Source organism: Bos taurus, chromosome 5 (assembly GCF_002263795.3).
Source record: "Bos taurus isolate L1 Dominette 01449 registration number 42190680 breed Hereford chromosome 5, ARS-UCD2.0, whole genome shotgun sequence".
NCBI classification, from domain to species: Eukaryota; Metazoa; Chordata; class Mammalia; order Artiodactyla; family Bovidae; genus Bos; species Bos taurus.
Window position 1 is genome coordinate 82,790,641 of NC_037332.1, and position 16,786 is coordinate 82,807,426.

The window sequence follows — 16,786 nt, forward strand, 5'->3', positions numbered from 1 at the left end:
GCTACTCTTAGTTGTGGTGTGCAGGTTCCTCATTGTGGTGGCCTCGCCCCTTGTTGAGCACAGGTTTCAGTACTTGCAGCACCGTGAGCTCCAAAGTTCTGGCTCTCCAGCTCTAGAGCATGGACTCAGCAGTTGTGGTACATGGGCTTAGTCACAGCTTTAGAATCCTCCTGGCCCAGGGATTGAACCCATGTCTCCTGCATTGGCAGGCAGACTCTCATCCACTGTGCCATCAGAGAAGTCCCAATTTGTTTTTAACATGTATTTCCTCTAGCTCTTTTAAGATCTTGTGACAATGTGAGAGTTGTAATCCTCCCTCCCTGATACAGTTAATCAGTTATCAGACACAGTTTATTGCATGCTCCATCCGTGGATCCAGATGCTACCCTTATAATTGCTCCTATCATCCTCTTGGTATTTCATCTATTGAGAGTTACTGGAATGAGGACAGTAATAAAAACCATAGGAATAAACAGTAGTACTGCAGCTGTGAACATTTAGACCAGGCAGAGGAAGGACAGGAAAAGACTTGTGCCTGTTAATATTATGGTGATTGCTATAGGTTTTTAGTTTGCTGCTGTGCTGCTAAGTCACTTCAGTCGTGTCTGACTCTGTGCAACCCCATAGACACCAGGCTCCCCCGTCCCTGGGATTCTCCAGGCAAGAACACTGGAGTGGGTTGCCATTGCCTTCTCCAATGCATGAAAGTGAAAAGTGAAAGTGAAGTCGCTCAGTTTTGTCTGACTCCTAGCAACCCCATGGACTGCAGCCCACCAGGCTCCTCCGCCCATGGGATTTTCCAGGCAAGCGTACTGGAGTGGGGTGCCATTGCCTTCTCCGGGTTTTTAGTTTAGTAGTGGATTAACCAAATATGTAACTTTCAACATGATTGTTCATTGAAATACATAACTGAAAAAGTAAGAGAAGTCGCTCAGGAGTGGGTTGCCATTTCCTTCTCCAAAGGATCCTCCTGACCCCAGGATCGAAACCAGGTTTCCCGCTTTCTAGGCAGATGCTTTACCGTCTGAGCCACCAGGGAAATACTCAAAAAAGTGAAAGAGCAGGAAAAATAAAGCAGGGCACTCTTCCCCAAATAACTTTAAATCTATAAACCTAATTCCACCATCGTCTCGCGAGCCATCTAATCACATGGACCACTGTTCTTTAAACAGCCCTCGGGTATAAAATTTGAGAGAGGAAGTTCAGATGAAGGTCTTGAGTCTTCGCTTGGAGAAAACGAAACTTCAATTTTAAGCGTGGCGCTCATCACTATCGCAATAAGTACTACAGACACAGCATCGCCCCCATATTTTCATACTAACCTCTCCCTGGAGGCTAAGGTAATTGCGACAGGGAGAAACGATCATCTCTAGCGTTTTGATCACCAGATTCCTCTTTTTTTTCCCTTTTGCAAAGGACCGTTAAACGTGGTACCGGAGACGTTAGGCCGCAAAAGAAAGGGTTATTTTTTTTCCTCGAACGGTGGCTTTCGTAAGTGCAAAGATACCAAAGTTGAGAGACACAGGTTACACCAGAGAACTTCCTGAAGTCGCCGATGCCCCCCGGGGTGGGAGTCTGAGAAGCTTGGCCAGCCGAAACAAGGCTCGCGCTGCCCGGACAAGCCCCTGGATCCCGCGCGGCTCCCGGCCCCGCCCCGGCCCGCCCTCGGCCCCGGTCGCCCCCGCCCAGGCCCGGCCCAGGCCCCGCCCCCGAGGCCCAGCGGCGGTGAAGTGAAGGTCTGGAGTGGGTGAGAGGCCGCGCAGCCGGGCTAATTGCCGGAACTGGAACGGTCTGCTGGGCCCCGGGCGCGCGGGCTCTTCGGGGCTGGCAGGTGTGCAGCGAGTGCATCTGAGAAGTGATGGCCCCAGGCGCGGGCGACCCAGGGTAGCGCTGGCGAGACGGCGGGGCCCGGCCCGGGCAGCAATGGGGCTCCTTCGGCTGCTTCTCATCGTGGTGCTGGCTTCGGTAACCCGGGGGGCCTGCGGAGCTGAGATCGTCGGAAACTCCAGCGAGGGTAAGGTTGGGGGCGCCTGACTTCTGCAACCCAAACTTGGTCTTGCATTTATTGCAGAGTCAAAATCCGCCCTTGGGGTCAGTCCACTACGCCGGGGAGGCGGTGCGTTCAGAACTGGCAGGAATGGATCGAGATCCTTTCCTGCAGGAGGCAAGTCCTATTGGCTAAGAAGGCCCTACTGTCAACCTCCTAATCTATACTGGGGAAATGGGAAGAGATAGGAAACCCGCTTGTTCAGACACATTATTCTCTCCCTTACGGCGTAGCCATGTTTGCAGGTTTAATTTAACACCGTAAAACACCCCCTTGCTCTCAAGTGGCTCATCTGAACCTCTGGACTGCGAAGCTTAATAAGGCCAAGCTGCCGCGGTTCTTGTACTCCCCCAATCTAGATGCTTTTCAAATTCGTTATCCTCGGCGGAGTTTCAGAGGAAAAGTGAACCCAAAATGGGACTTCAGTTCATAGGTCATGTGCTTGGTGAATGGATCTTAGCACTAGTTGGTGTTTTGTTAATGTAAACTGTAAAAAGCACTAATTGTACCAAGCTGATAATCATGTGCTTTTCCGTGTCGTGAGGTCAAGCGTATTTTGGTTATGTATTGAGCTTAAGAGACTAGTTGTAGTTCTGAAACATGACATTTTCTGAATAAATGTGATTGTGCTTCTAAATGCTTATCTGTGAAACGTTCTGTGCAAACTGAATCCTAGAATTTTTGCCTAGGACTTAAGACCAAAGCTGAAAAGGGCAGTTATACTTTTGAAGAAAAAGAAAAAAAAGCCTTGTTTCTAACAGGGCACTCACATTCACTGCGTGCAGTGTGTGCCAGGTGCTTTTCATGGCAGTGTTGTTCACGCCTCACAACCCTATGAGATAATTACTGTCCCTCACTGGTGGAGGATGAAGCTGAGACCCAGGATGATGCTCACTACAGGAGTAAACAGCTCAGTGGGGCACAGGTAGCTATGAATCCGTGTGTCATGTAAATTTCATGGTCCTCCCCTTCTACAAAGCTGCCCTCCAATGAGAATGCTTTATCTAGTATGGTGCTCTACCCTTAATTCTTCTCTGAATTCTTATTCCTTGAAATAGAATCTCTTCTCCCTTCCTCATCAGGCCAGCTCCATTCTTCCAAGGAGAAGAGTCTGAGAGATTAGAATGTGCAGATGATCAGACTCGTGAAGTAATTTGAGAAATTAATGTTTTTCGGATGCTGTTTCTCACCTCCTTTCTGTGATTACAGCACTAGCATTTCCTCAGCCACATTATTCTTCTGCCCTTGCATCAGTATTGTTGTTCTGGGTAGGAGAAGGGCAGCATGTGGGAACTTGACTGCTGAGCGGTAATGAAACCTGATATTCTCCACATCTGTCAGGTAGAGATCAGAGTGGGAATTAACAGACACTTCAGCACTTGCATGATCCTCCTGGAAAACGGCTGGATTTCTATTGGAAGATTCTGATAACTTGAGTGAAGTGAGTGAGTGAAAGTCGCTCAGTCATGTCCAACTCTTTGCGACCCCATGGACTATACAGTCCATGGAATTCTCCAGGCCAGAATACTGGAGTGGGTAGCCTTTCCCTTCTCCAGGGGATCTTCCCAACCCAGGGATCAAGCCCAGGTCTCCCGCGTTGCAGGCGGATTCTTTACAGCTGAGCCACCAGGGAGCAAGTGCCATAAGTTAGAAGAATTTACCCATTTTATAGCAGGATAAGCTAACTTGATACCTTGTGTGGTGGTTTAGAAGCTAAGGGAAACTTTAAAGGTAGCAGATTGAGTTTCTAGGATGTCTGAGGATGGTGACCAGTGGGGCACAGGAGATGAATCATACATCTAAACAGTTTTCCCTTCTCTTGGAGTGCTGGTTCCCTGCTACCCTTAACACCTTTAATTCAGTATTATTTCAGGTTCATATCTAGTAACTCACATGGAACTTACCCAGTAATTGGAGTTTAGCATCGTGCCCTTTGAACCTTCTCAAGTGCCTTGCAGGCCACTTGTGTAGTTAGTTGCAAGTGTTCTCTTTCTCTCAAAAGTGTGTATATGTTTGTATTTCTTTTCATCTTTTAGGGCTAATGAAAATCCGTAAGAAGGTATCAGTGAGAAATTGGGAGGGCAGTTGAATGCCAGCCAGCTCAAGTGGCAGAACTATTTTTAATACTCCATCTGAAGAGAATTATGAAGTGTTGACAGATCTCTCCTACAATTTGTTGTGTTAAAGCACAAACGTAAAGAGATATGTTTTAGTAAAATAGTAAAAAGGAAGAGTTGGAAAATGTTAAGGTTGCACATTTAGGTTCTGATTGAGAAAGAAAAGGAAAATATTGGAATTAGGCAGCTCCTTTTAGAATGGTATTATTGGAAAGAAGGCATTCCCAGGTGGCTCAGTGGTAAAGAATCCACCTGCAATGCAGGGGACGTGAGTTTGATCAATCCCTGGGTTGGGAAGATCCCCTGGAAGAGGAAATGGCAAGCCAGTCCAGTGTTCTTGTCAGGGAAATCCCATGGACAGAGGAGCTTGGTGGGTTGCAGTCCATAGGGTTGCAAAGTCAGACATGATTGAGCCACTGAGCACGTGCACACACACACACACATTTTTTTTTTTCCACACACACATATTAAAAACAAAAAATGACTCTGGGGTAGGAAAGGAAGAAGACTATGAAAATAGAAAAGGATCCCCTGCTGTGGGTTAGATGGCAAGAAATATTTTTGGCCGAAAAGGCAGAGGTACTGCCTTTTAGAGAAGAGCTACAACCTGAGTGCTCTGTCTCCTGATAGCCATTTGCCCTGTAATATCCTTTGATGTGCTGTCTTTCCCACCCACCCCCAAGTCATAAGACCTAAATATCCCTCATAAAATGTTTCTGATGCAGCCTTTTCCAGATGACTTTGAGGTGCAGTTAAGTTCCTGTTAACCTCTTCAGGATGTGTTTTGTATGTGTGTCTTCTTTTGCCATGTATGTTTTTATGACTAGTGATTGAATGCAGTTTCTGCCAGGCGGGATTGTTAAAGTCGTCTTGACTTTCAGTGTTTTTCCCTGCCACTCTATGGAAGTCACTTTCTCAATGCTGTTTATAATGGATATGCTGGGCATTTATCCATGTTAGACCTCTTCTTTTCACTAGTGTATTTGTAACAGAACCATACTGACTGCCTTCATATTTTTTTATTGGTAACTACATGAACCTCTGAAACACTGGAAAGCCAATGGAAGTTAATAATGATGTTTTGTTGTGCAGTACTGGATAGTTTACAAATATTTTTCCCATTTGATACTTTTAGCAGCCATTTGATGTATGCAGTACAGTTGCCTGCATTTTACCACGAGGGAACTGAGGTCCAGAGGAAATAATTCCTTGCCCAAGGTCACAAAATTCAGCCATCATTTACCAAACACTTATCATGTGCCAGTCAGTTGCCTGGGACTGTTTGAGGCCCTGAAATATCAAATATGACAAAGCCCTGCAAGTCAGGACTCAAACCGTAACTGGTTTAACATGCAACCTTCTATAAAAATTGTGAAATGGCTCTTGGATTGCCTGCGTAATGCTGCCAAAGAATTTTCACACAGAAGTTAGATAAAGGTAACTAAGGATAGGAAAATATATAATTATCCTTCCCTGGTTCATCAAGCATTGTGTTAGGAGTTCTCACACCTGGAAGAACATTAGAATCACCTGGAGTGCCTTGAAAAAAGGCATGTTGATAAAGAGACAACTAGAAATTGAAATATAAAATAAAAAGCAAATTTATAATACCATCAAGAAACATTAAATATTTAGAGATGATTGTAATGGAATATGAAACAGTCTCTACACAGAAAACTATACAATGTTCTTGAGATAAATTAAGAAACTTAATAGAGGGATATCTCAAAATCACAGAAGACTCCCATGTTATAAAAATATTATAAAGATATCATTTCTTCCTAAATTAATACTTTCAGTGCCATCCCAATCAAATTTCTACAGGTTTTTGTTTTGTTTTGTGAAAATTGACAAGTTGCTTTCTAACATTTATGTGGAAATGAAAAAGGGCAAAAAATAGTCAAGACAGTCTTGAAGAACAAATTTGGGGCAGAAATTAAGACTGTGATATTGATGTTAGGATAGGCAAATAGACCAATGGTACAAAGTTAAGGGTTCAGAAACCCACACCTGGTCACTCGACCTATGTCAGAGGTGGAATTTCTGAGCAGTAGGAAAACTACTTTCAACAAAGTTGCTATGTCAGCAGGATATTCCAATGGGAAATGAACCTTGACTCTAGCCTCACACCCTATGTAAAAGTCAGTTTCAGGTTGATTTTAGACTTCAATGTGAAAGGTAGAACAAAGTTCTAGAGGTTAACATGGGGAATGTATCTTTATGATCTTGAATTATGCTGGCAGATAATTCTTTAAAATAATAAAGGAAAAACTTGAGAAACGGGACTACATGAAAACGAAAACTTCTCTTCATCTCAAGGTAACAGGAGAGTGAAAAGACAAGCTATAAGAGTGGAGAAGATATTTGTAACATATCTGACAGAATACTCGTATCAGTGATGCCTACAGAGTTCCTAAAATTCAGTAAGGACAGATAATCCAGTTTTTCACATGGGCAGAAGGCTTAAATAGACTCTCTTATTGGAGAAGGAAATGGTAACCTACTCCAGTATTCTTGTCTGGGAAATCCCATGGACAGAAGAGCCTGGTGGGCTACAGTCGATGAAGTCACAAAGAGTCGGATACAACTGAGAGGCTAGACAACAAGACCCTTTCACAGAGAGGATATTTAAATAGCCAATAAGTAAAACAAACTATTCTTACCAAGTGTTGGTGAGCATCTTGGATTACTGAAATGCTCTTTCATGGATTGATGAGGGTCAAAATTGGCAAAACAATGTTGGATAACTCGGAGAGTACCTACTAAAATTGAACATAAGTAAACCCTGTATCCTGATAATTCTACTCATAGGTTCTCCCAGTAGAAATGTGTACATGTACACCAAAAGATACATACAAGAATGCCTAAATGGAGTGATTTATAATTACTCCAAACTAGAAATAATCCAAGTGTTCATTAACAGAATAGATAACTACATTGTGGTGCGTTTATTTCAGGACATATACAACAATGGAAGTGAGTGAATAGTGGTTACTACAGCAACTGGGATGAATCTCACAAATAAGATGTTGATTTCTTAAAAACCAGCCATAAAAGAATTCATGACGTATGAGTCTGTTTAATTAAATTTCCCAAAGAGCCCATCTGTGGTTTTAGAAGTGAGGATCACGGTTACCTCTGGGAAGGAGGGAAGAGACAGTGACTGGAAGGAGAAGTTAGAATGCTGTTTCTTGACCTGGATGTGTAAACTTTGTGCCCTTATCTACATGCATTTATTACAATAAATATGTGCTTTGTAACTGATACTTGGGCCCTAACCCCAAGGATTTTGATTTAACTGATCTGGAGAGGAATCCAGGCAATAATATCTTTAAAAAAGCACCTTCAGATAATTGTAATGTACAACTGAAAATTGCTTTCTAATAAGGACACCTCATGAGTACTATAGAAAATATGAAAAACAGGGAATGTGTAAAGAAAATATTATTTAAAGTATACCCCAGAGATACATGCTTTTAATACCCTTACTTATTTGTCAAGTGACTGGTTTGTTAAATATTTAACCAGTTTGTTAAATGCAGTGTCTCTCCCCTTTGTTCTCTGGCTTCTGCTTGGTTCTTGCCAGAGGCATTTGACTGGGGAAAGAGGGTTGGTGAGGCATCATCTTCCTTTTGGAAGCTTTTGGAAATCTGTAAAGTAATAGATGAAAGTTGTAATTGTTTCTGAAATGCTACATGTTTTTCTTGAAGAAGTCAGAAGCAAGGGCTGTCACTTACTGTTTTGGTGCTGGTCATTATATTTTCTTACAGAAGCTGTTTGTTTTCATTTCTCATTCTCTTAAGGAGAACAAGACTTCTTAGATATTTTAACCATTTAGGATCAAAGGTGATCTGCTACACTGTCACAGCAAAAACCTTCTCAAGTAGGTGTATTGCTGATATATACACATATATGTATATATATATTTTTTGGTAAGATATATATAGAATGATTTTATTTCTTGTGCTTCCCAGGTGGCTCAGCGGTAAAGTATCCATTTGCAACGCAGGAGATGCAGAAAACCTGGGTTCGATACCTGAGTCTGATTCCTGGGTTGGCAAGATTCCCTGGAGCGGGAAATGGCAACTCACTCCAGTTTTCTTGGCTGGAAAATCCCATGGACAGAGGAGCTTTGTGGGTCCATGCTGTTACAAAAGAGTCAGACACGACTTAGTGACTATACAACAGCAAAATTTTATTTCTTATTTATTATTCATGCTGGAATGGTAACAGCGTATATATTTATTAATAAGGGATTGGTTGGGGACTTCCTTGGCATTCCAGTGGTTAAGACTTTGCCTTCCAATGCAGAGTATGGGTTTGATCCTTGGTTGGGCAGCTAAGATCTCACATGCCTCTCGACCGTAAAAACCAAAACATAAAACAGAAGCAGTATTGTTACAAATTCAATAAAGACTTTAAAAATGGTTTACATCAAAAAATAATAAAAGATTGGTTGAATAATCATGGTGACATAGAATGTAATGTTATATAACCTTTAAACTGGTAAAACTAGGATTGTCTGTTGATGTGGAAAGATACCTAAGATCTAGAAGATGGGCTATACCAAGACATATTTGTGTTTTTCTTTTTCCCATTTACATGGAGATGCTTATGCTGATATCTCCTAAATCCTGGAAGATTATACCAATCTGTTAATAGTAAGTTTTTCTACACAGTGTACTTGCTGGAGGAATTAACTTTCTCTACATTTCTTGCATCGTTGTTGTTGTTGTTCAGTCGTGTCTGACTCTTTGCGACTCCATGGACTGCAGCACACCAGGCTTCCCTGTCCATCACCAACTCCTGGAGCTTGCTCAAACTCATGTACACTGAGTCGGTGATGCCATTCAATTGTCTCATCCCCTGTTGTCCCTTTCGCCTTTTGCCTTCAGTCTTTCTCAGCGTCAGGGTCTTTTCTAGTGAGTCAGTCCTTCTCATCCGGTGGCCAAAGTATTGGAGCTTCAGCTTTAGCAGCCATCCTTCTAATGAATATTCAGGGTTGATTTCCTTTAGAATTGACTGGTTTGATGTCCTTACATTCCAAGGGACTTTCAAGAGTCTTCTCCAGCACCACAGTTCGAAGGCATCAATTCTTTGGCGCTCAGCCATTTTTATTATCCAACTCACATCCATACATTACTACTGAAAAAAATCATAGTTTTGACTATACACACCTTTGTTGGCAAAGTAATGTCTGTGCTTTTTAATACGCTGTCTAGGTTTGTCATAGCTTTTCTTCCAAAGAGCAAGCATCTTTTAATTTCATGGCTGCAGTCACCATCTGCAGTGATTTTGGAACCCAAGAAAATAAAGTCTCTCACTATTTCCATTCTTTCCCCATCTATTTGCCATGAAGTGATGGCATGATCTTATTTTTAAATATGATCAGCCTTTTTAAATATGGTTATATATGATCTGAAAAAAATGTTACCATTTTGAGGGAAGAACATAAGTGACAGAAGCGTTGAGAGTGTCGCCATTTTATCTAGGTTGGATGTGTCCCTATTTTATAAGTTTCAGAAGAAGAGTTAAGGTAGAACTTGTGTTTTGAGTGCCATCAAAGAAGGAGATTTTCTCCAGATTGTGCATTTTCTTTCTGGTAAGAACACCTCATGATCACTGTAGAAATTTTATAAACAATGAAATGTGTAAAGAAAACTTGGGAGAATTCTCTGATGCTCTAGTGGTTAGAACTCTGCACTTGCAGTGGGGAGGGCCCATGTTCAGTCCCTGTTGTGGAACTAAGATCACATAGTCCAAAAAAAAAAAGAAAAGAAAAATCACTTAGCATACGTTCCCAGAAATACCTACTTTTATTACCTCTAGTTATTTTGTTAAGTTACCAGTTGTTTAGTAATATATTTTTATTTCTATGGTTGTGTCTTTCCCTTCTGTCTTTTAAATCACTGGAAGTTTTTGCTTCTCCAAGTATTTCTGAGTTGTGATAGATTAAGGAAAGCTTAAGAAAACCAAGATTTCACTAGTTGATAGCATCGATCTCTTTTAGGGCTTGTAAAGGTTAGAAATGGTTTTTCCAGTAGTCATGTATGGATGTGAGAGTTGGACTGTAAAGAAAACTGAGCACTGAAGAATTGATGCTTTTGAACTGTGGTGTTGGAGAAGATTCTTGAGAGTCCCTTGGATTGCAAGAAGATCAAATCAGTCAATCCTAAAGGAAATCAGTCCTGAATACTCATTGGAAGGACAGATGCTGAAGCTGAAACTCCAATCCTTTGGCCACTTGATGCGAAGAATTGCCTCACTGGAAAAGACCCTGATGCTGGGAAAGATTGAAGGCAGGAGGAGAAGGGGACAATAGAGGATGGGATAGTTGGATGGCATCACCAACTCAATGGACATGAGTTTGTGCAAGCTCTGAGAGTTGGTGATGGACAGGGAAGCCTGGCGTGCTGCAGTCCATGGGGTCACAAGGAGCTGGACATGACTGAGTGACTGAACTGACTGAAAGGTTCTACAGAGCATTTTGATTCAAGGCCCATGTAATGGGAGACAGAGATAAAGATTATCAAAAGAGTTTCCAAGACAGGCTTAGGGGCAAATTTAAGTGTTAAGTGATAATAACCTTTATGAATTTGCTTACATCAGTTTTGGTCACAGTACCCAAGAGGCATAGTGACTAGTTCAGCAGAATACTTAAATAAATATTTGTCAAATAGAGAAAATGGGGTGGGGAGGCTCTGAAAACACAAAAACTGAAAATGTAACTAGAAAATGCAGGCCAGTAAATGAACTGAGTGCTGTGGACAGTTCAAGGATGGAAATCTAATTGATTCCTAGGAAAACAAATTGATCCTGCTCTGAGTTTTGCAGACTAGAATTTATGGATAATTTTAAGACTTGGAAGATGGCGGATGGATGATACCAAAATTAAAGTGCAAAACATGAAAGGTTTTTAGGGCCATTTACTGAGATCCACTTAATTTTATATATAATTTTGGTTTCCTCGTAAAGTAATCTGGAGACGGAAATGGCAATCTGCTCCAGTGTTCTTCCCTGAGAAATCCCATGGACAGTGGGCTAACATCCATGGGGTCGCAAAGAGTTGGACATGACTTAGAGACTGAGCACAATAGAGTAATCATGGTGATGGGAAGGCCTAGGATATATTAAAGTGCTTTCCTTACTCCCTTTAAAAAAACAAAACAGGAAACTCACCACTTTTTCTGTTGATTCTATTAGTCACTTCTTAATATTTTTACCTCTATTTGGGCTAGAGTTTTATTCCACATAAAAGATGAAATGTCTTTCTTGTTACATAAATAAAAAATACACCACATTCATTAAAATTTTCTCTGGATTTTTAGAAATTATAACCACAAATAACCTTTTGTCATCAGTTAAAGAATTAAGTTACAAAGGTACTCTAGAGAGTAACTTTTATTCTGGGCCTCTCGGGTGGCTCAGTGTCTGCCAAGCAGGAGACATGGGTTCTATTCCCAGGTTTGGAAGATCCTCTGAGGAAGGAAATGGCAGCCCACTCCCATATTTTTGCCTGGGAAATCCCATGGACAGAGGAATCTGATGGGCTACAGTCCAGGGGGTTGCAAAGAGTTGGATTCAACTTAGGAACTAAACAACAACAACAACAAAAACCTTTATTCTCATCCACTATTTATATGTTCTGTTTGGCTTTCTTGGTTAGCCTTTCTTAATAGTCTCTTTTTTTTAATCATCCAGATGGAGTACTTGCTGTTAACAACATCCAGATGGAGTACTTGCTGTTACTTGTTTTTTAATCATCCAGATGGAGTACTTGCTGTTAACAACAAAAACAGCAGAAAGTATTGAAAAAGTTAGTTTTCTTTGGAAATGGTACATAAGAATGAGTTAGGAAGTTATTTAGTGTCTGGAGTGTTTCATTCAGCTCCAACTGACTCAAATTTCTTTCTTTAAAAAAAAAAATGATTAATCCACTCTAAGACTCTGGTGAATATAATCTTTACCTCATCGACTCCTTTTCATCTATATTAAATTGAAATCTTTTTGTTTATTTTTAGACTCCGACACACAAGCCAGCTTATATAATGCTTGTGAACTCTGCTGTTTATGCAGAGATACACTGACTCTAGGGCAGAGGGTGAGATGGGAACCCAGAACCACACAGAAGTCAAAGCAGCCATTTAGTGGATTCCTTGAGAATTAGGTTGGAAAAGAAGAGAAGTGGTGAGCAGCTACAAGGAAGACACACAGAGTGAATGAAATACATCCAGACAGTGGAGGCAGGTCAGCAGGTGGGAAAGCCTAGATGAGGTGTTGGAAAACTCGTTATAGCCTACCTTTTATGTGGACTCTGAACTCGATCCTTCAACAAACAAAAAACTCCTTGAAGACCTGTTTTTCATGAAGTACCTGGTGTGGACACTCAATATACATTTTTGCCCACATTGATGACACTTTCCTTTACAAGCTGAGTAATATAGTCCTATTAGACAGATGAAGACATTGAGGTTTAAGGGAATTAAGTAACTTTTCTGAGATCACATAGCTAGTAAAGGGTGGGATAAAACTGAAGCCAGATGTGTCTCTCTCAGTTCAGTTCAGTCACTCAGTCATGTCCGACTCTTTGTGACCCTATAAATTACAGCACGCCAGGCCTCCCTATCTATCACCAACTCCCGGAGTTCACTCAAACTCACGTCCATCGAGTCAGTGATGCCATCCAGCCATCTCATCCTCTATCGTCCCCTTCTCCTGCCCCCAATCCCTCCCAACATCAGAGTCTTTTCCAATGAGTCAACTCTTCGCATGAGGTGGCCAAAGTACTGGAGTTTCAGCTTTAGCATCATTCCTCCCAAAGAGCACCCAGGACTGATCTCCTTTAGAATGGACTGGTTGGATCTCCTTGCAGTCCAAGGGACTCTCAAGAGTCTTCTCCAACACCACAGTTCAAAGGCATCAATTCTTTGGCGCTCAGCCTTCTTCAGAGTCCAAATCTCACATCCATACATGACCACTGGAAAAACCATAGCCTTGACTAGATGGACCTTTGTTGGCAAAGTAATGTCTCTGCTTTTGAATATGCTATCTAGGTTGGTCATAACTTTCCTTCCAAGGAGTAAGCGTCTTTTAATTTCTGGACTGATTTCAGAATATATTCTTTAGTACCAGTGCACTTACAATCGGTGGTAACTCATGAGGGCTGTTAATCCTTAAATTCAGGGATTCTGTTCTGAATAGAGCTGTTATTGCTGCTACCAAAAGAGGGATTTTCCTGGGCTCTGGAAGCCGAGCACCTTGAACATCCTGGTGTTTGCATCTTTGGAAATAACCTTTCTTCCCCTTCAGTTCTCAGTTCCACCCTTCCCAGATGAGTCACCTTGGGCGTGGGTGGGGGGAGGTTTATGAGGGGGTTGAGGGGTTGCTGCTTCTGCCTTTTAAGCTTCATTGTCCTCATTAGTGAATAGGGCTCAACAGTTTTTTTCTGAGGATTAAATTAACCTTGCATGTGTGTTTAAGTATACAATTCCTACAAATTGGTTACAGAGAGGTATGAATGTTATAATGAAACATTTCTCCCCTTGTAGGTCTTCTGGAATTTTCTGTGGGGAAATTTAGATACCTGGAGCTCAAGAAGCCCTTTCCAGAGGAAGCTATTTTGCGTCATATTTCCAGCAATGTCACTTTTGTTATTTTCCAAATACACTCACAGTATCAGAATACAACAATTTCTTTTTCTGAGGTAAGTACAAAGAGTTACTTCCATAAAAGCCATTTCCACAGTTTGGTATCTTGTATTTAGTGTGAGCATTAGAAATTAACGCCTCTTTATGTGTTAAATTTTTAAAAGATCAAGATTGAGTCCTGTCATCAGGCTGGCTAGGAGGTGAATATTTCACGCCTTTCTTGAATAGTGACCTCTGACCTAAAAGGGGTGATGCTGCTGAGTTTGGGGGGAGGGCAGCTTGTACCAAATGTCTCCTGCCTGCAGTTAAGCTTTCCCCATATTTCCCACCTTTTCTTTTTCTTTTTCTTAATTCTACTGGGTCCTCAGTGGTTTTTACCTCAGAATACATTTTAATGGATTTCTGTGGTCTTTTAGCCATTAGCCTTGAAGTTTACTAAGACACCTAATAGGATCAGCTTTATTCTTTAGAGTTTCATTGAAACAAAAGAATCCTAACTCTTAGTTTAACCAGAGCAGTGCTGTGCTCCCAGCAGCATTTGGGACCCTCTTACAGAGGTCCTCACTAAACCCCTGAGCCTCAACCTCGTCTCTGGGAAGTTTTCAAATATCCTGAATCAGCTGAAGCCATTAAGGCTTTGCCATTTCTGTTACCCTTTACAGACCTACTTATTTTTAGTCCATATGACCCCTTAGACTAATACATGAATTTCACTCTGTATGAAGTTGTACTGCATTTTTGTCTGTCCTCAGCCTACCTTTTGGCTTCCCTTGTAGCTCAGCTGGTAAAGAGTCCGCCTGCAGTGCAGGAGACCCTGGTTCGATTCCTGGGTTGGGAAGATCCCCCTGAAGGAGGGTATGGCAATGGACTCCAATATTCTTGCCTGGAGAATCCCCATGGACAGAGGAGCCTGGCGGGCTACAGTCCATGGGGGTCGCAAAGGGTCAGACACGACTGAGAAACTCAGCACAGCACAAGCCTACCTTCTATTATTCTGGAATTTGCTAAACGAAGCTGTCTTCATCCAGTCTCTATATATTTTATGGACATTGGTCGTTGTGTCTTTCACACTAAGTGTTTTATAATTTTGTTCGTGCCTTCCTGCCCCTACCACAAACGTTTTGAAGATGTGTGTGTGTGTGTGGTGGTTTGATAGACTAGATATGGGGGCTTTCCTGCAGGCTCTGTGGTAAAGAGTCCTCCTGCCAATGCAAGAGACATGGGTTCAATCCCTGATTCAGGAAGATCCTACATGCCACGGAGCACAACTAAGCCCATGCGCCAGAACTGTTGAGCTGTGCTCTAGAGCCTGGGAGCCACAACTAGCGAGCCCATGTGCTGCACCTGCTGCAGCCTGAGCACCCTAGAGCTGGTGCTCTGCCACAAGGGAAGCCACCATCATGAGAAGCCTATGCCCTGCAACTAGAGAGTAGTCCCTGCTCGCCACAAGTAGAGAAAAGCCCATGCAGCAATTCAGACCCAGCACAGCCAAAAAGTAATAGACTAGAAGTAGAAGGGTTTGATCGAGGAAACGAGGAAAAAATAAATTATACTAGTTGAAGATATAATAGTGTATATGACCCATTCATTGATTTTCCGGGAGTTCTTTGCAGCCAGAGCAGAAATCAAAGCATGTTGAATTTCATAACTTTCTTAGAAGGAAAAAACATTCTCATTCTTCAGGGGGAAGCCAAGTTTTTTTATGGCACTAAATTCAAAGGGAAACTTTCTATTCAGGCACTTACCTAGGAGACACAGTAAAATGGCACATAGATGACTTCCTTCTTAATAACATCACAGCAAAGACGATTTCCTTCTTAATAACATCACAGCAAAGACAACGTTTGAAGGAAGAGACGGGATGGAGAAAAAAATGCAGTTATATTTATTGCATGCCCAGTGTGTGCTAGACCAGTGATCCTTGAGCTCCTGGGGCCAAAGACTTGGTGTCTGCTGAAATCGTGGACTCTCTACCTGGCAGAATGTATGACTACATCTGTATAATTACATGGGGGTCTCTGGAAATGCATTGAGCCTCCTAGTTAGGACCCCTTGCATTTGATTTTCCATGTAGTTAATTTAATTCTTGTAACAGTTTGTCCAAGCAGTCCTAATGTTTATCTTTACTTTGGAAGAAACGGTGAAGAAACCCCTTCACCTAAAGAAACCCTTTAGGTGACGGGGTACCTGCATGACTGATGTGACAATAGTGGCCTGGATGAGCAGCATCTTGGGTCTCAGTTTTCATGCAGAAAGGATCTTGCTGCTGCTAAGTCGCTTCAGTCGTGTCCGACTCTGTGCGACCCCATAGACGGCAGCCCACCAGGCTCCACCGTCCCTGGGATTCTCCAGGCAAGAACGCTGGAGTGGGTTGCCATTTCCTTCTCCAGTGCATGAAAGTGAAAAGTGAAAGTGAAGTCGCTCAGTCCTGTCCGACTCTTTGTGACCCCATGGACTGCAGCCTACCAGGCTCCTCCGTCCATGGGATTTTCCAGGAAGAGTACTGGAGTGGGCTGCCACTTAGTTATCCTTAATGATAACCATGTTCCTTTCTTGGGCTGCCTTTAGTTCTCACTAAATTTATACTGCTGAGAAGATGATAACCAGAACTGTGCATAAGTCTAGAAGGGAGTAGTCTGCATGAAGAGAGCTGTTTCTGTTGTAACTTCCTGATGACTTGTGGCATCTTGGAGTTTTGGGGTCATCTTGGCAGTGAGTTCTTTGAAACTTCTGACCCTTAAGTTCCTTGGTCATTCTCTTTTTTTTTTTTTTTTTTGATTTCATTTTATTTTATTTTTTTTTTTTTGGTTTTAATTTTATTTTATTTTTAAACTTTACATAATTGTATTAGTTTTGCCTTGAAACTCATGTGGCTCTTTTTTCTTCCCATTTCCTTCTTGTTCAGTTGCTCAGTTGTGTTTGAGTCTTTGTGATCCCATGGACTGCAGCCCACCAGGCTTCCCTGTCCTTCACTA

General features: G+C 42.0%; 1 protein-coding gene across 1 annotated transcript in view; it reads left to right on the top strand.

The window, feature by feature from the left end:
* The first annotated feature begins 1,811 nt into the window (after nucleotides 1-1,811).
* Nucleotides 1,812-16,786, top strand: part of TM7SF3 (transmembrane 7 superfamily member 3) — a 39,791-nt gene continuing 24,816 nt past the window's right edge. Inside the window, exons 1-2 of the mRNA NM_001076827.2 lie at nucleotides 1,812-2,014; nucleotides 13,713-13,867. Of these exons, the coding sequence (NP_001070295.1) occupies nucleotides 1,924-2,014; nucleotides 13,713-13,867 (246 nt within the window). The 5' untranslated portion in view covers nucleotides 1,812-1,923. The remainder of the gene's footprint in view (nucleotides 2,015-13,712; nucleotides 13,868-16,786) is intronic.